General features: G+C 40.0%; 2 protein-coding genes across 4 annotated transcripts in view; one reads left to right on the top strand and one right to left on the bottom strand.

Annotated features, from left to right (window-relative positions):
- The window catches only part of gabra4 (gamma-aminobutyric acid type A receptor subunit alpha4), a 159039-nt gene extending 155578 nt beyond the window's left edge, over positions 1–3461 (bottom strand). Inside the window, exons 1-7 of the mRNA XM_070863110.1 lie at positions 3379–3461; positions 3082–3200; positions 2271–2338; positions 1638–1858; positions 1441–1523; positions 546–689; positions 195–347 (exon numbers count right to left, since the gene is read on the bottom strand). Coding sequence (XP_070719211.1) covers positions 195–347; positions 546–689; positions 1441–1523; positions 1638–1858; positions 2271–2338; positions 3082–3200; positions 3379–3461 — 871 coding nt within the window. The remainder of the gene's footprint in view (positions 1–194; positions 348–545; positions 690–1440; positions 1524–1637; positions 1859–2270; positions 2339–3081; positions 3201–3378) is intronic.
- A 1901-nt stretch (positions 3462–5362) lies between these two features.
- gabrb1 (gamma-aminobutyric acid type A receptor subunit beta1) overlaps positions 5363–20373 on the top strand; it is a 699552-nt gene continuing 684541 nt past the window's right edge. For all 3 annotated transcript variants that reach the window (XM_070863097.1, XM_070863090.1, XM_070863081.1), the window contains exons 1-3: positions 5363–5442; positions 5538–5629; positions 5829–5896. In XM_070863097.1, the coding sequence (XP_070719198.1) occupies positions 5363–5442; positions 5538–5629; positions 5829–5896 (240 nt within the window). The remainder of the gene's footprint in view (positions 5443–5537; positions 5630–5828; positions 5897–20373) is intronic.

Here is a 20373-nt window from a genome sequence, read left to right as displayed (position 1 = left end):
ACTCCTTAGGCCTAGAGTGAGAGGAAGTATTCTAATCCTACAGCAAACATCAACCTCTAAATTGAGAAATGTGGCAACAGGAAGCATCATTAAAGGCAGTGAAATGTTGAAGCTTCAATACTGAGGCAGGAGAGAGAGAAATAAAATAAAATGAAATGATGTAATACATTGTTTTATGGATTAAAAGTACATACCAAAAACTGTTCGTGCTGGAACAGATTCCTTATTAATCCAAAAAGACACTTGAGAGAGAATAACCGTCATAATACAGGGTATGTAAGTCTGGATCATAAAATAACCCATTTTCCTTCTCAAGTGAAAATAGACTGTCATCACCACATATTCTCCTAAAAAGAAAAAAATACAGAACTCTTTTCTATGAGTACTGATTTTTGTTTTAATTTGAATTAACTGATTTGGATAGAAGTACAATAACAATCTTGCAATCCTTATGAAATATTTAACAAAAATATATTTGCACATTGTACTCTGGTGCTCAGAGATTGTGCTACTTATCAAAGAATTCCATAAACATACTCCTTTACCTGTAATGGATTTAATAGTACCACTAGATACCGTTTGTCCAACAAGGTCGTACTGCACCAAACTAGAAGACTCTTTGGGTACCTCCACTGATTCTTCAGGACCTTTTGTCCATGTGTATATCATCTCACTTTTAGGATATGCATCTATAACATATGAAAACATTGAACTTACAATAATATATTAGACTAGAATAGTAATGTAATCATTCATGACAATGTATCACACTGAATTTTCCTCTTTTTAGTTATATTTAAGTGATTGAATAACCACATTTCATTGCTAATTTTCTGAACATTTTTATAATTTAAATTGTTTGTCAATTCATCGTAAAAATTAAATGATCAATGGTATCGCCATAATAAATTTTACAAAACAATATGACTAGTAAACCATGATTCTTACTGACTTTATAAAAACTATTCCACAGCTGCTTAAATATTTGAAATATATTTCAATGCATGTGATACTATGTCAATCTGTTTTGATTTTATTGCAATTATTTAAATAAGGTAAAACCATTACTCAAAAATAGTATAAGGATAATGATTTTATAAGTTGATCATTACAAATACATTGATAATCATTCATATTAATTTACAATATGATCAACAATTTGTTCTTTTTGTATGCTTTGCTCCTTCAAAACAATTCAGAGCACAGAATTACACTGTAAAAGACATATTGTATTTTTCTTTTTAATAAATTGATAGCGTGCTTGTAATTACATATGTAACAAACACAAGTTTATTTTCCACAAAAGGTCACAGAAAACATTGACTTGTCATTATTAAAACATGCGCATGCTTTCGACAGTGCGGTTAATTCACATGTTCAACACTGCCAATGAAATTTTTCCTTCTATAGTTATACCAAAAACAAGAGCACGTAACTTACAGCTTCCAAATTTAAGCGGACAAGCATGCCCATCCATTGGGAAATCAACCAGTCTCATAGGACACTCTGCATTTATGGTAAGTCTAAAATTAAATATATAAACCAGATAAGATTATTCTTACACTGAAATGAGCGTCTCTCATTATTTTAGTAATGGTAGTAAAGATACCTGACGGTATGTAAAGTGAAAAACATACCTCATGGTGTACAGAATTGTACCATTCTGCATGATTCTAAACAGCTTGTTTGGAGCTGTCATGTTATGGGAAATTGATTTTTTCCCATTCCTAAAGAACGTATCAGGTGTCCAGACTTTAGTGACCATCAAGTTATTGAGACGAAGAATTTCAATAGAGCCGTCATACTTCAACCTCTTGTCCACCCAGGTTTGGCGGAAAAACACATCCATTGTGTACTCCTTGGATGGAAATGGGGAAGAAGCATTATACAACAGCACGCAGGGCTAAGGACTAGAATCCACACCAACTTCAACACGCAACAGAGCATGTCTGTCTCTTTTTACATTTTCCATTCAACTAAAATGAATGGTGGTGCATCCCTCCATCCATCCAGTGTATTTTTGAGTTAAATGTTTCTAAGTAGTTTATATGGTTGTTGCACATACATTGGAATTCTAACATGATAATGGTTGTTTCTGTTTCTGAAAGTAACGCAGACAGTTCTTATCTCGTATGATTTATCATAGATGATAGTATTAATATTTTCACTTTGAGCAAATAATAATGCACCCACGAATTAAATATATTTCCGTAAAATGTGGGTGGAATGTCTATTTTGAAATATTTAAGTTATGCAAGGAGAAATCCTACCATCTCAACATCAGACACTGGCCCAAAGCTCGTTACGTAGATATCTGTTTTGACTTCTGTAACAGTACCTGTGGAACAGACAATGCATCCCTTACTATTTTAATAAGAACCCGAAAGAAAGAGGTGACCATAAATAAATAAATGGACACTTCCACCTTCACCTACACTTAATCATAAACCGCAGTATATGGAACAGTATGAGCACCGATTTCGGGTTCAGATCCATTTGGTGTATTCTTCCCGCTGTCTTCCCAAGTTCTCGTGATAGTAACCACCAAGTTACAAGCTTTAGGATTCCAGCTACTCATAAGGCGAATTAATACTCTTTGGTCCGTGCAACAAATGTGCATGCCTTCAACTTTCAGTCTGCCTTTCAAATGTGCCACACTTTTACATATTTAGCAACATTAAAACAGTTCAATTACGAAGATTTTCAGAACGTCTTTGCAACGCATAGGCACATATAAGATACCGGACACACTCCAGTTCAAACACTGATGTAAATCATCCGCTTTTAAAGAGCAAATGCACTTCACGACGATATTACGTTTGCTCGCATTTTGATTATCATCAACAAACCCTTTAGAGTAAATCCGTCATGCTTACTATTAAAGACGCCTTCGTATTTTATCTCTGAACACAAGAAGCGTGCACATTCCCTTCCCCACAATGCAGACTAACCGCCCTGTTGATAATAAATGTCTTGATGTAACGCCACAATATAACCATCTTGTATTCCAAAAATGATAGATCAGGCAATATGCACTGACAAATAAAGCTGAAGAAGTCGAAAATAAACGTGCACTCGTACCCCCGAATCCAGGTCGCAATCTGTTGTCATAACCATCCAGGAGTCTATCCAGTATGCGTGTAAAATTTTCTGGATATAATTTCTCATCTTTCTTGATCTTTCCAGAGGTTTCACCTATACTGCAAAGTGAATATATAAAGCCGACGTGACCATACAATGTCAAGGACCAAGAGCTAGTTGCCATACACCTGATATTGATCTTTTGGACCGTAGCGCCGTACAAAGACAGTGAAAGCAAGTACATCCGATAAGCAATATGAAATAAGGCGAAAGAATCGCTTTCTTTCCATTACTTACCACGCTGTCATGTAGATAAAGTAAAGCAGAGTGGAAATGTAACGGGCAGACATCCTGATCACAGTCTCCTTGGCAGAAACCATCTTTGCATGCCATACTTTAAGCCTCTTCCCGCTCTCCGTCGCCAATTGCCTTGTCCTGAGGAGAGATCACAGCCGTGTGAAAAGACACATACACACTCGTGCTTATGGAGTGCCTCCCTTCCCCCTGCCAGCCTTCACTGACAGCCACTTGCTCTCGCATTAGCCCGATCCTCTTCCCCAAATCTTTGCCTTTTGACAGCCGATGTGCGACCCACGGCGATGGGTTGGGAGCACCGGGTCAGAAATAACATGCATCTTATATCACATCGCGTTTATCAGAAACTCTTCTGTTAATCCTGTTCTATCACCTGCTTCATGTTGGCGTGGGGGTGGGGGGGTCGATCAGACCTGCTGGCAATTATAACGCAAACATTTATGGTTTGAGATGCACGCGTAAAAATGAAGCAGTTCCCGTACTTTTGCACAAACGTCTTGCAATGGTTTTGCAATCCAATATGTGGATAGATATTGCTAAGCACCGAGAATGGGATTGGATGTGTTTCGTCTGGATTGCCCGCGAATTATTCTACTGCTAGTACTGCACTGCCAACTGCCCCGAGTCTCAGCTTGCATTCCCGGCAGTCCAGGGGAGCTGCTCCTGGGGCGCAGGGATTAACATTCATTCATTTCCAGGTCGGAGCTGAGAGAAAGGCAACACAAAAAGAGGAAACTAAACTCTTTTTTATCTTCGGTCAGCTCCTGTGACCTGGGCTCAGTTGTACCAGTAAACCAGTTAGAAACACACACTATGTATTGAATCGAGCCAGGTAAAGACTTTGCACAACCAGCAGCCTGGTGTTCGAGATGGGAGTCTCAGCGGTTTCATAACCAACTCCTCCCTGTAAATACTCTGAATTAGAACCTGTCGAGAAGCAGTTTGTAATAAAAACACTCTGACCTTGTCAAACAATTCTCATCCGTTTCATCGATTCAGGTATCATGTTGTGGCATAGAATAAGTCATTTGGAATATTTTCTAAGCGTTGGTTTTGTGTTTAGATTTTTGATATTTCAGATTAAAAGTGCTTTTGGTTGCACATTCCACAACGAAACAGAGCCAGTCGTGACATCACAGTCGTGAAATTATAATTCATGATAAATATAAGAAATTATCATCAATTAAAAAGTATGTTACGCGTGGGCACCTCTTCATTCATACCGGGGTTTCAAATAAGAACGCATTTTATATTTTTCAAAAAAAATATTCTACACTTTCAAAGAGGAAATAAAGCTCCCCGAACTCTGCAAATTTGTTTTGACACCTCGCCATTATTTTTCTGCATTTCATAAAATATCAATTGCTTGAGTTGAATTGTATAGCATGTCTTTCACAATGAAGCATGCATTGGTACATTCTGCAATTTATATATTTTTTAGGATAAATAGACATTAGAATTTGTTGCCAACAATGGCTCAGAGTTTGGAATGATTTTGACACGACATGCCCGTTGCCGAGTAAAGTGGTAACATCTAAACAGGCTGTAAGTTGCTATACGAGTGGTGGGATGTCTTGGAAGAGGTTCGTTACATTTGGCCAAAGCACTGTTTTGAATGTCATTACACCTTCTGATCCATGCTCATCACTTTAATATAAATCTGAGCCACGCTGTCGTTCCTGCTGAAGAGAATTCAGCTGATAGGGATTTGAGAGCTTGTGATTCAATTAGCATAATAGCAACCCTGTAATCATTTGAGAGAGAGAGAGGGGGGAGGGGGGGAAGTACCTTTAAGGATCTGATCGTTTGACTATTTTGCAAGGGAAATTGTTTCCCAAGCAAACAGTCTATCTGATGTTGTGGAAGCTGCGCGCATGCGCTGCGCCTCGGAATTATTGTACTGCCTTGGACTAAGTTGCATTCCTTGAATCTTCGCTCAAAGACCTTTCTATAATCAAAGTTAGGAATGTGGAGAGTTCAAGACAGAGGATGCTTCTGGATTTTGTCGATCCCCGTGATGGTGGCCATGGTTTGCTATGCACAGAGGTGAGCTCTGATCTCTAACCATTCCTTGCTATTGTTTGTTCTCAATGTTTCACATTTGGTGTGATCCTGAATGAAATCCACATTTCTTTCCCCAGAGTTAATGAGTCCAGCAACATGTCATATGTGAAAGAAACCGTGGATAACTTGCTGAAAGGATATGACATTCGATTAAGACCAGATTTCGGAGGTAAATCATCTCCTCTCGGTATAGTTCCATATATCTATGTGCAGTTCCTATTCTCCACCAGTCAGCAGCTAACTAAACAAGACTTACTGTATAAAGAATAACTACAGCAATGTAACGTCTGCTGCCTGTAGCGATGTGCAACAATGTTTTAAAAAGTGGATTGCAATATCACAAGCAGATATGTATTGTTTACCTCAAGGTCTCCCTGTGGACGTTGGCATGAGCATAGACATTGCCAGCATAGACATGGTCTCCGAAGTCAATATGGTGAGTGCACTCTTTAAATACCGGTCTGTGGAAATGAACACTATAAATATGTTTTTTTAAAGATATGTATCTATTTTAAATGCGTGATCCTACATCGCTTGCAGGATAACTCGATGTTGATCGTGCGTGTGTGTATGTTACGTGCAGCCGTTTCCCGAATATTTCGTTTAGTGGGGTTACACGAGTTTGTTATTGCAAATGGAACAATAACCGTATCGATAAATACTGCTCGTATGGATGTTGCCCACTCCCTATGGCTGCTTACATCGACTTAAATTGAGTACAATCGCGATAAGGGTTTAATTTCCTATAATGTATAATACCGCCATCTGCTGATTGTAATAATTAACTACGTTTCTGTGCCTTTGACAGATCTTGCTCATAACACGATTATTATGCAGGGGGATTTTCAGTGGCAGAGACAGATCATAGCCCTGGTCCTAATTACCCAGTGCCTAACAGCTCCCATAGCGCGATGTTTAACATAACACCAGTTGCAGACCCCTACAACAGCTGCGATTTCATGTACCCCAGTTCTACATTGGATCGATGCATACTGACAAGCTTCATGTGCTGTGCCTGCAAAATGAAAGTCAGCATTAGCGATGTAGTATTTCCCCTGTAACAACGGACTAATTCTGTTACTGAGAAACCAAGGCAAAGGGCTAAAGACCGTAGTGCAGGGCGACCACCATGGTTAAAAAGAGTAGAAGAAAGGGGGATAAGCAATTAGTGATTGGATAATGTCCGGTTTGAAATTTAACACCTGGAAATTTCATGAGAAGAGAAAGACTGAGGGAGGGGAGGGGGAGTGAGGGGACTTTTTAGTTCCGAGGCATAAGTTTGAGTCGGAGACCTGAACCATGAATCTTCATTGCAACACAGTTAGGGTGTATCTGGAAGAAGATTGTGTAGGACGTGATATTTGGAGCTTAGAAGGAGTAAAATAGAAAAGTTCAGAGGAACACGGACCATATTTATAAATAAAGATAAGAAATATTGCAATTGAGAGAGAGGGACTGGAGGCAAGAGGAAAGAGAGAAATCTCCGTTCAGATCACTTGATTTTTCTTATACTCTGTCCAGAAGTGTGGAGGGGTGTTGAAAGCATTTGTATCCGTTATATTACAGATACCTAGTTATAATTCTATATTAATTCCATAGAAAGCTGTTTGAGTTAATCTAGCACAAAGAAAGTATTACTTTAGACATGCAAAGAACCTAAATTATTTGGTGGGTGAGTTTGCTCTATTCAAAATACCAAATACCATATGGGTATCTTGTCCAAATCCAGTGTTTATGCTGCTTAAATCAGATATGCAATCTATATTAACAACTTGCAAGAAGGACTGAGTGTAACGTAGCTAAGTTTGCTGACGATACAAAGATGGGAGGAAAAGCAATGTGTGAGGAGGACACAAAAATTCTGCAAAAGGACAGGCTAAGTGAGTGGGCAAAAATTTGGCAGATGGAGTATAATGTTGGAAAGTGTGAGTTCATGCACTTCGGCAGAAAAAAATCAAAGAGCAAGTTGTTACTTAAATGGAGAAAGATTGCAAAGTGCCGCAGTACAGCAGGACCTGGGGGTACTTGTGCATGAAACACAAAAGGATAGTATGCAGGTACAGCAAGTGATCAGGAAGGCCAATGGTATCTTGGCCTTTATTGCAAAGGGGATGGAATATAAAAGCAGGGAAGTCTTACTACAGCTATATAAGGTATTGATGAGGCCACACCTGGAATACTGCATGCAGTTTTGGTTTCCATTTTTAAGAAAGGATAAGCTTGCTTTGGAGGCAGTTCAGAGAAGGTTTACGAGGTTGATTCTGGAGATGAGGGGCTTGACTTATGAGGAAAGGTTGAGTAGATTGGGCCTCTACTCATTGGAATTCAGAAGAATGAGAGGTGATCTTATCGAAATGTATAAGATTATGAGGGGGCTTGACAAGGTGGATGCAGAGAGGATTTTTCCACTGATGGGGGAGACTAGAACTAGAGGGCACAATCTTAGAATAAGGGGCCGCCCATTTAAAACAGAGATGAGGAGAAATTTCTTCTCTCTGTAAATCTGTGGAAATCATTGCCTCAGAGAGCTGTGGAAGCTGGGACATTGAATAAATTTAAGACAGAAATAGACCATTTCTGAAACGATAAGGGGATAAGGGTTATGGGGAGCGGGCGGGGAATTGGAGCTGAGTCCATGATCAGATCAGCCATGATTTTATTGAATGGTGGAGCAGGCTCGAGGGCCTGTATGGCCTACTCCTGTTCCTATTTCTTATGTTCTTATGTCTGCACATAGAATATGAATATTTACCAACTAAAACAATTTCTGTCCACACTTTGCCTATGTGGTTTATAATTAGTGATATTTGATTATATAACCTCCATATACAAGAGACACAGATTGTTTATGAGGTTTATTCCATCACTGGAATCATCATCATCATAGGCAGTCCCTCAGAGTCGAGGACTGGAATACATGTTTATAAACCACTCATCTTCATCACGTACTTTGCAATATATTCCTTTCTCATCATTTGAACTCATCATCATCAAAGGCAGTCCCTCGGAATTGAGGAAGACTTGCTTCCACTCTAAAAATGAGTCCTTAGATGGTCGACTAACTTATTAGTGAGATTCCTATTCAACCATTCATGATACCCAGCGCATCGTAGTAACCTAAGTAGAGGATATTTGTGTATTATTGAATTTCAAAACATAATCTGAATGACATTAAAGTTCCTGGCTCATAATCAAAGTAGAAGCAATTAAGTTGTATGACTCCTGCTCCTAGTGGATTTATTTATGTCCCTGGTAACCTTTTCGCTATCATGTTTTTATAACATATATCTTGTAATTATCCTAAGAATCCTTGCTTGACTAACTACCATGCGAAACATAAGTCTCTATTGCAATGCATGCAAGCACTACAGAAACATCAGATTCAATTTATGATGATTGGATAAGGAACTATATAAATGCAAGCTCCTATTAAAGGATCCTCTGGGAATGAGTGACCATAACATGGTTGAATTTCAAATTCAGTTGGAGGGTGAGAAAGTTGGTTCACAAACCAATGTCCTAAGCTTAAATAAAGGAGACTACAAGGGTATGAAGGCAGAGTTGGCTGAAGTGGACTGGGAAAATAGATTAAAGTATGGGATGGTTGATGAGCAGCGGCAGACATTTAAGGAGATATCTCATAAGTTGCAACAAAAATATATCCCAATGAGAACGAAACATAGAAACATAGAAAATAGGTGCAGGAGCAGGCCATTCGGCCCTTCAAGCCTGCACCACCATTCAATATGATCATGGCTGACGATGCAACTTCAGTACCCCACTCCTGCCTTCTCTCCATATCCCTTGACCCCTTTAGCAGTAAGGGCCACATCGAACTCCCTTTTGAATACATCCAACAAACTGGATTCAATAACTTTCTGTGGTAGAGAATTCCATAGGTTCACAATTTTCTGGGTGAAAAAGTTTCTCCTCATCTCGGTCCTATATGGATTACCCCTTATCCTTAGACTGTGACCCCGGGTTCTGGACTTCCTCAACATCGGGAACATTCTTCCTGCATCTAACCTGTCCAATCCCGTCAGAATTTTATATGCTTCTATGAGATACCCTCTCATTCTTCTAAATTCCAGTGAATATAAGCCTAGTCGATCCAGTCTTTCTTCATATGTCAGTCCTGCCATCCCGGGAATCAGTCTGGTGACCCTCGCTGCACTCCCTCAATAGCAAGAATATCCTTCCTCAGATTAGCAGACCAAAACTGCACACAATACTCAAGGTGTGGTCTCACCAAGGCCCTGTACAACTGCAGAAAGACCTCCCTGCTCCTATACTCAAATCCTCTTGCTATGAAGGCCAACATGCCATTTGCTTTCTTAACTGCCTGCTGTACCTGCATGCCTACTTTCAATGACTGGCGTACCATGACACCAAGATCTCATTGCACCTCCCCTTTTACTAATCTGTCACCATTCAGATAATAATCTGCCTTCCTGTTTTGCCACAAAAGTGGATAACCTCACGCTTATCCACATTATACTGCATCTGTCATGCATTTGCCCAATCACCTAACCTGTCCAACTGCCCCTGCAGCCTTTTAGCATCCTCCTCACAGCTCACACTGCCGCCCAGCTTAGTGTCATCTGTAAATTTGGAGATATTGCATTCAATTCCTTCATCTAAATCATTAATATATATTATACATAGCTGGGGTCCCAGCACTGAACCTTGCGGTACCCCACTAGTCACTGCCTGCCAGTCTGAAAAGGACCCGTTTATTCCCACTCTTTGCTTTACTGTCTGCCAACCAGTTCTCTATCCACGTCAATACATTACCCCCAATCCCATGTGCCTTAATTTTGAACACTAATCTCTGTGTGGGACCTTGTCAAAAGCCTTTTGAATGTCCAAATACACCACATCCACTGGTTTGCCCTTATCCACTCTACTAGTTACATCCTCAAATAATTCTAGAAGATTTGTCAAGCATGATTTCCCTTTCATAAATCCATGCTGACTTGGACTGATCCTGTCACTGCTTTCCAAATGCGCTGCTATTACATCTTTAAAAATTGATTCCAGCATTTTCCCCACTACCTATGTCAGGCTAAACGGTCTATAATTCCTTGTTTTCTCTCTCCCTCCTTTTTTAAAAAGTGGGTTACATTAGCTACCCTCCAATATATAGGAACTGATTCAGAGTCCATGGAATGGACCACCAATGCATCTACTATTTCTAGGCCCATTTCCTTAAGTACTCTGGGATGCAGACTATCAGACCCTGGGAATTTATCGGCCTTCAATCCCATCAATTTCCCTAACACCATTTCCTGACTAATTTCCCTCAGTTCCCTCAGTTCCGCCTTCTCGCTAGACCCTCGGTCCCTTAGTATTTTCGGGAGGTTATTCGTGTCTTCCTTAGTGAAGACAGAACCAAAGTATTTGTTCAATTGGTCTGCCATTTTCTTGTTCCCCATTATGAATTTACCTGAGTCTGACTGCAAGGGACCTACATTAGTCTTCACTAATCTTTTTATCTTCCCATCTCTATGGAAGCTTTTGCAGTCATTTTTTATGTTCCCTGCAAGCTTACTCGCATACTCTATTTTCCCCCTCCTAATTAAACCCTTTGTCTTCCTCTGCTGAATTCTAAATTTCTCCCAGTCCTCAGGTTTGCTGCTTTTTCTGGCCAATTTATATACCTCTTCCTTGGATTTAACACTATCCCTAATTTCCCTTGTTAGCCACCGTTAAACCACCTTCCCCGTTTTATTTTTATGCCTGACAGAGATTTACATTTGTTGTTGTTCATCCATGCGATTTTTAATTGTCTGCCTATCTACCTTCAACCCTTTAAGTATCATTCGGCAGTCTATCCTAGCCAATTCACGTCTCATACCATCGAAGTTACCTTTCTTTAAGTTCAAGACCCTAGTCTCTGAATTAACTGTGTCACTCTCCATCTTAATGAAGAATTCTACAAAATTATGGTCACTCTTCCCCAAGGGGCCTCGCACGACAAGATTGCTAATTAATCCTCTCTGATTACACAAGACCCAGTCTAGGATGGCCTGCTCTCTAGTTGGTTCCCCGACATATTGGTCTCGAAAACCATCCCTTATACACTCCAGGAAATCCTCCTCCACAGTATTGCTATCAGTTTGGTTAGCCCACTCTATATTTAGATTAAAGTCACACATGATAACTGCTGTACCTTTATTGCACGCATCCCTAATTTCCTGTTTGATGCCATCCCCAACCTCCCTACTACTGTTTGGTGGTCTGTACACAAATCCCACTAATGTTTTCTGCCCTTTGGTGTTTCGCAGCTCGACCCATATAGATTCCACATCATCCAAGCTAATGTCCTTCCTTACTATTGCATTATTCTCCTTTTTAACCAGTAATACTACACCACCTCCTTTTCCTTTCTGTTTATCCTTCCTGAATATTGAATACCCCTGTTAAGTTCACAGCCTTGGTCACCCTGGAGCCATATGTATCCATGATTATTTTGCTTCGGTCTTCACAGTGGAAGACACAAAAACCATGCCAAAAATTGCTGGTCACGGGAATGTGGGAAGGGAGGACCTTGAGACAATCATTATCACTAGGGGAGTAGTGCTGGACAGGCTAATGGATCTCAAGGTAGACAAGTCCCATGGTCCTGATGAAATGCATCCCAGGGTATTAAAAGAGATGGCGGAAGTTATAGCAGATGCATTCGTTATAATCTACCAAAATTCTCTGGACTCTGGGGAGGTACCAGCGGATTGGAAAGCAGCTAATGTAACGTCTCTGTTTAAAAAAGGGGGCAGACAAAAGGCAGGTAACTATAGGCCAGTTAGTTTAACATCTGTAGTGGGAAAATGCTTGAAGCTATCATTAAGGAAGAAATAGTGGGACATCTAGATAGGAATAGTGCAATCAAGCAGACGCAACATGGATTCATGAAGGGGAAATCATGTTTAACTAATTTACTGGAATTCTTTGAGAATATAATGAGCATGGTGGATAGAGGTGTACCGATGGATGTGGTGTATTTAGATTTCCAAAAGGCATTCGATAAGGTGCCACACAAAAGATTACTGCAGAAGATAAAGGTACGCGGAGTCAGAGGAAATGTATTAGCATGGATCGAGAATTGGCTGGCGAACAGAAAGCAGAGAGTCGGGATAAATGGGTCCTTTTCGGGTTGGAAATCAGTGGTTAGTGGTGTGCCACAGGGATCGGTGCTGGGACCACAACTGTTTATAATATATATAGAAGACCTGGAAGAGGGGACAGAGTGTAGTGTAACAAAATTTGCAGATGACACAAAGATTAATGGGAAAGCGGGTTGTGTAGAGGACACAGAGAGGCTGCAAAGAGATTTAGATAGGTTAAGCGAATGGACTAAGGTTTGGCAGATGGAATACAATATCGGAAAATGTGAGGTCATCCACCTTGGAAAAAAAAACAGTAAAAGGGAATATTATTTGAATGGGGAGAAATTACAACATGCTGCGGTGCAGAGGGACCTGGGGGTCCTTGTGCATGAATCCCAAAAAGTTAGTTTGCAGGTGCAACAGGTAATCAAGAAGGTGAATGGAATGTTGGCCTTCATTGCGAGAGGGATGGAGTACAAAAGCAGGGAGGTCCTGCTGCAACTGTACAGGGTATTGGTGAGGTCGCATCTGGAGTACTGCGTGCAGTTTTGGTCACCTTACTTAAGGAAGGATATACTAGCTTTGGAAGGGGTACAGAGATGATTCACTAGGCTAATTCCGGAGATGAGGGGGTTACCTTATGATGATAGATTGAGTAGACTGGGTCTTTACTCATTGGAGTTCAGAAGGATGAGGGGTGATCTTATAGAAACATTTAAAATAATGAAAGGGATAGACAAGATAGAGGCAGAGAGGTTGTTTCCACTGGTCGGGGAGACTAGAACTAGGGGGCACAGCCTCAAAATACGGGGGAGCCAATTTAAAACTGAGTTGAGAAGGAATTTCTTCTCCCAGAGGGTTGTGAATCTGTGGAATTCTCTGCTGAGGGAAGCAGTTGAGGCTAGCTCATTGAATGTATTCAATCACAGATAGATAGATTTTTAACCAATAAGGGAATTAAGGGTTATGGGGAGGGGGCGGGTAAGTGGAGCTGAGTCCACGGCCAGATCAACCATGATCTTGTTGAGTGGCGGAGCAGGCTCGAGGGGCTAGATGGCCTACTCCTGTTCCTAATTCTTCTGATCCCAATGACATCATACCCGTTAACAGCTATCTGCGCAGTTAATTCATCCACCTTATTACAAATGCTTCTCGCATTGAGACTCAGAGCCTTCAGGCTTGTTTTTTTTAAGCATTCTTTGTCCTTTTAGAATCATGTTGTAATGTGGCCCTTTTTGATTTTGCCCATGATTTCTCTGCCCTCCATTCTTACTTTTCTCCTTCCTACTTTTTGCCATAAGAGAAGGGATAACCATCCGTGGTTAACTGAGGAAATAAGGAATGGTATCAAATTGATAACAAGGGCATACAATGTGGCTGAGACAAGTGGGAGGCCAAAGGATTGGGAAACTTTTAAAAGCCAGCAAAGAATGATTAAAAAAATGATAAAGAGTGGGAAGACTGATTATGAAAGTAAACTAGCACGAAATATAAAAACAGGTAGTAAGAGTTTCTATAGGTAAATAAAAAGGAAAAGAGTGGCTAAAGTAAATGTTTGTCCCCTCGAGGATGAGACTGAGGAACTAATAATAAGAACATAAGAAATAGGAACAGGAGTAGGCCATACGGCCCCTCAAGCCTGCTCCGCCATTTAATACGATCATGGCTGATCCGATCATGGACTCAGGTCCACTTCCCTGCCCACTCCTCATAACCCCTTATTCCCTTATCGGTTAAGAAACTGTCTATCTCTGCTGAAATGTATTCAATGACCCAGCTTCCACAGCTTTCTAAGGCAGCAAATTCCACAGTTTTACAACCCTCTGAGAGAAGAAATTCCTCCTCATCTCAGTTTTAAATGGGTGGTCCCTTATTCTAAGTTTATGTCCCCTAGTTTTAGTCTGCTCTATCAGTGGAAATATCCTCTCTGCATGCACTTTGTCAAGCCCCCTCATAATTTTGTACATTTCGACAAGATCACCTCTCATTCATCTGAATTCGAATGAGTAGAGGCCCAGCCTACTCAACGTTTCCTCATAAGTCAAACCCTCATCTCCGAAATCATCCTAGTGAACTTTCTCTGAACTGCCTTCAGAGTAAGTATAACCTTCCTTAAATATGGAAACCAAAACTGCACACAGTATTCCAGGTGTCGTCTCAGCAATACCCTATATAACTGTAGCAAGACTTCCCTGCTTTTAGACTCCATCCCCTTTGCAATAAAGGCCAAGATTCCATTGGCCTTCCTGATCACTTGCTGTACCTGCATACTAACCTTTTGTGTTTCATGCACCAGGACCACCAGGTCCCACTGTACTGCAGCACTTTGCAATTTTTCTCCATTAAAATAATAAGTTGCTCTTCGATTTTTTCTGCCAAAGTGCATAACCTCACACTTTCCAACATTATACTCCATCTGCCAAATTTTTGCCCACTCATTTAGCCTGTCTAAGTCCTTTTGCAGATTTTTTGTGTCCGCCTCAAACATTACTTTTCCTCCCATCTTTTATCATCAGAAAACTTGGCTATGTTACACTCGGTCCCTTCATCCAAGTCATTAACATAGGTTGTAAATAGTTGGGGTCCCAGCACTGATCCCTGCGCACCCCACTAGTTACTGATTGCCAACCCGAGAATGAACCATTTATCCCAACTCTCTGTTTTCTGTTAGTTACCGATTCTTTATCCATGCTAATATATTACCCCCAATCCCATGAACTTTTATCTTGTGCAGTAACCTTTTATGTGGTACCTTGTCAAATGCCATCTGGAAGTCCAAATACACCGCGTCCACTGGTTCCCCTTTATCCACCCTGTTCGTTACATCCTCAAATAATTCCAGCACATTTGTCAAACATGACTTCCCCTTCATAAATCCATGCTGACTGTGCCTGACTGAATTATGATTTTCCAAATGTCCTGCTTCTTTAATAATGGACTCCAACATTTTCCCAACCACAGATGTTCGGCTAACTGGTCTAGTTTCCTGCTGGAGAACAAGGAAATGGCAGAGATGTTGAACAAATATTTTGTATCAGTCTTTACGGTAGAAGACACTAAAAACATCCTAATAGTGGATAATCACGGGGCTATAGAAAGGAAGGAACTTAATGCAATCAATATAACTAAAGAAGTGGTACTCGGTAAAATAATGGGGCAAAAGGCCGTCCATTCCCCTGGACCTAATGGCTTACATCCTAGGTTCTTAAAAAAGTGGCTGCAGAGATAGTGGATGCATAAATTGTGATCTACCAAAATTCCCTGGATTCTTGGGTGGTCCCAGCGGATTGGAAAACCACAAATGTAACACCCCTATTTAAAAAAGGAGGCAGACAAAAAGCAGGAAACTATGTTAGCCTAACATCTGTCGTTAAGAAAATGCTGGAGTCCATTTTTAAGGAAGCAGTAGTGGGACATTTGGAAAACCATAATTCAATTCAGCAGAGTCAGCATGGTTTTATGAAAGGGAAATCATGTTTGACAAATTTGCTGGAGTTCTTTGAGGATGTAACGAGCAGGGTGAATAAGGGGGAAACAGTGCATATGGTGTATTTGAATTTCCCGAAGGCATTCGATAAGGTGCCACATAAAAGGTTACTGCACAAGATGAAAGTTCACGGGGTTGGGGTAATATCTTAGCATGGATAGAGGATTGGCTAACTAACTGAAAACAGAGAGTCGGGTTGAATTGGTCATTTTCCAGTTGGCAGACTGTAACTAGTGGGGTGCTGCAGGGATCGGTGCTGGGGCCTCAACTATTTACAATCTATATTAATGACTTAGATGAAGGGACTGAGTGTAATGTAGCCAAGTTTGTTGATGATACAAAGATCTGTAGGAAAGCAAATTGTGAGGAGGACACAACAAATCTGCAAAGGGATATAGACAGGCTAAGTGAGTGAGCAAAAATCTGGCAGATGAAGTATAATGTGGGAAAATGCGAGATTATCCACGTTGGCAGAAAAAATAGAAAAGCAACTTATAATTTAAATGGAGAAAAATTGCAAGTGATGCAGTACAGAGGGACCTGGGGGTCCTTGTGCATGAAACACAAAAAGTGAGTATGCAGGTACAGCAACTAATCAGGAAGGCAAATGGAATGTTGGCCTTTATTGCAAGGGGGATAGAGTATAAAAGCAGAGAAGTCCTGCTACAACTGTACAGGTTATTGGTGAGGCCACACCTGGAGTATTGCGTACAATTTTGGTCTCCGTATTTAAGGAAGGATATACTTGCATTGGAGGCTGTTTAGAGAAGGTTCACTTGGTTAATTCCAGAGATGAGGGGGTTGATTTATGAAGATAGGTTGAGTAGGTTGGGCCTATACTCATTGGAGTTCAGAAGAATGAGAGCTGATCTTAATTGAAACATAAAAGATGAGGGAGCTCGACAAAGTGGTTGCAGTGATGATATTTGCACTCACAGGGGAAACTAAAACTAGGGAACATAGTCTCAGAATAAGGAGCCACTCAGTTAAAACTGAGATGAGGAGGAATTTATTCTCTCAGAGATTTGTAAATCTGTGGAATTCACTGCCCCAGAGAGCTGTGGAGGCTGGGTCATTGAATATATTTCAGGCAGAGATAGACAGATTTTTGAGCGATAATGGAATAAAGGGTTATGGGGAGCAGGCTGGGAAGTGGGGCTGAGTCCATGATCAGAACAGCCATGATCGTATTAAATGGTGGAGTAGGTTCGAGGGACCAGGTGGCCTACTCCTGCTCCTATTTCTTATGTTCTTATGTTCTTAGGCTCGTTCTTTCAGAAATCCTATTTGGAGTAAGAGTGGAATAAAACTTACAAGTTTTTGCAAAATTTCTCATTAGATAAATTAATCTTGAAAGTTTTATAAGTTTAGGAAACAATTGCTCAGTGAGGAATGTTCTTGAAATCCTGAATTCAGTATATAATCACGAGTGAAGGACGGAAAACACAGAAAAGTAGCCTGTACAAATACATTTTAAAATCAAGCTTATAACTAATACTTAATTTTTAGAGAAGCAAGAAATAAAATAGTAATCCTTATAAAAAAAAAATCAACTTTAATACAAAGCTTTAAATATACTCCCTCAATCAGAGGTATCTGGCTTCATCATCTCAGTTTCTCCCCACAAGACAGCAGGTGAAATTGTCAAATAACATGTATAGGGGAATTAAATCTCCATATCCTATTGGTACCATTACAGCACTCAATCCAAAAACATTTTAATGAATAATTTTCCCAAATTCCATGGTCTACCCATTTAATGTTCCCATTTTGTGTAGAACCCTTCAGTTTAAGTCTTCCATTCCTTTGATATGTGGCTGTGTTTGCAGTCACAATCTAAAAGATTAACTAGTGCTGAATCTAAACAATGTACATTAGAAAAAGTAACATTAAAAGAGTAAAACACCCCAAAAAAATTGAAATTCTGTAACAATAGAAAACAAAGTTTCATCAACAAGTAGGTGAACCCTTGAAATTGCAGGTGTTCTTGAAAAAGTTCAAGAATTATGTTTACTTTGTGCACCAATATTTATTTTGAACCTGGCCAATTGTAAACTGAAGTATTGAAAATATATTCTACTGAATGTAAATAGCATTATTCAGCCCCAGTGCATACAGCAGCCAATTTGTCATGCAAACATTTTGGTTGGAATATTCTCACTGTGTTCCCAAGGTGTTTTGTTCCTACTTTAAAGTCCATATTTGCATGATCCACATGGGGAAATGTTCAAAAATCTGGTTCTGATCAGTGAGTGCATATTTCTTAGAGTTTAATTAAAAATAATGAAACAAGGGAGGCAATCCATTTGTCTTCATACCTTGTACATACTAATTTGAGTTTCTGATTTTGCTGAGACCTCTGTTAATTAGCAATTAATTATAACATCTTAAGGAAAAGTCTTAATCAACAATTTTTTCCCAATATCATTTTACAAACAAGGCAGAACTTGTAGATGGACAAATTAGTCACAATGAAATAGTTCGATAGTACGGTCAGTTTATCACCAATCTATCCAATAATTTGCATTGCATTGAGAAGTGAGTTGGGAGTTGGCATGTGCTCCTGTATTACTCTCACTCCATAATATCACAGGTACATAGAATGGAAAAAAAACACCTGAACATTTATTCTACCTGTGTAGCTAAAGATAAAATATATATTTGCAGAGCAGAAACATGTCTATCATAATAATGTTAAAATTATTTTATTGATATCATGTCATGCAAGGTATCAAGGCTTCTCAATTTTACTTTAGTTTGGATTCATTTCCTTTCATGTAGATTGCCTGCGGAGATATATAATAGACTCCAAGAATAAAGCACATTTTAAATGAAAATATGTTCTGGATAATATTGTTTGTCTTTGTTTTATAGTGTACTTAATTAAGAAAATGCTCCTTTAGTGGAATTCTTTGCCCAAAAGTTACTGATGATAGTTTTAGTTTTTCTAGCAATATTAATGCTCTGACTGAAATATAATATACCTGTAAAATACGAATCTGATAATTTGATTGTAACAGATAATTTTTTTTGGATCAAGTGGTAGCACTGATGGGCACAGTGAGTGATTGATTAGTATGTGGTATAACAAACACAAATTTTTCAGCACCAAATAGTTATTATGCTATTTTCTTTCAAGAATGAATAGATGCACTTTGAATATACTTTCAAAATCATTCCAACTAGTTTCTTCCTTCTTAACCAAAATTGAACAGATGTTTGTTAAAATCAAGGCTAATGACGATGGTCATAATAAGTTCGCACAAACAATAACAATATAGCTTGGATGTTATTGCTGTCAATGTTATTGTATGAATGTTTAATACACGAGTATCATATTTCTCTCTCCACTATTTAAAAAAAAATTCTGGGATCTGGGTGTCACTGGCAAGGCCAGCATTTATTGCCCATCCCTAATTGCCCTTGAGAAGGTGGTGGTCAGCCTCCTTCTTAAACTGCTGCAGTCCTTGTGGTGAAGGTACTCCTACAGTGCTGTTATGGAAGGAGTTTCAGGGTTTTGACCCAGCGACAATGAAGGAATGACGATATACTTCCAACTTAGGGTGGTGTGTAACTTGGAGGTGTACTTGCAGGTGATGGTGCTCCCATGTACCTGCTGCCCTTGTCCTTGTCCTTCTCGGTGGTAGAAGTTGAGGGTTTGGGAGGTGCTGCTGAAGAAAGTGTGGCAAGTAGCTGCAGTGCATCTTATAGATGGTACACACTGCAGCCACAGTGCGTCGGTGGTGGAGGGAGTGAATGTTGAAGGTGCTGGATGGCGTGCCAATCAAGTTGGCTGCTTTGTCCTGGATGGTGCCAAGCTTCTTGACTATTGTTGGAGCTGCACTCATCTAGGCAAGTGGAGAGTATTCCATCATACTCCTGACTTATGCCTTGTAGATACTGGAAAGGCTTTGGGGAGTCAGGAGGTGAGACACTCACCACAGAATACCCAGTTTCCAACCCGCTCTTGTTTTTTTTTGTCACAGTAGTTATGTGGCCGGTCCAGTTAAGTTTCTCATCAATGGTGACCCCTAGGATGTTAATGGTGGGGGTTTGACCATGGTAATGTTGTTGATTATCAAGGGGAGGTGCTTAGACTCTCGCTTGTTGGAGATGGTCATTGCCTGGCACTTGTGTGGCATGAATGTTACTTGCCACTTATCATACCAAGCCTGAATGTCCTCCAGATCTTGCTGTAAGCGGGCATGGACTGCTTCATTTTCTGAGGAGGTGCAAATGGAACTGAACACTGAGCAAACAGCAGTGAACATCCCCACTTCTGACCTTATGATGGAGGGAAGGTCATTGATGAAGCAACTG

The sequence above is a fragment of the Pristiophorus japonicus genome, chromosome 2 (genome assembly GCF_044704955.1).
Source record: "Pristiophorus japonicus isolate sPriJap1 chromosome 2, sPriJap1.hap1, whole genome shotgun sequence".
In the NCBI taxonomy this organism is placed as follows: Eukaryota; Metazoa; Chordata; class Chondrichthyes; family Pristiophoridae; genus Pristiophorus; species Pristiophorus japonicus.
Note: the sequence above shows the minus strand (reverse complement) of the source record. Positions and strands in the feature narration are given on the sequence as shown.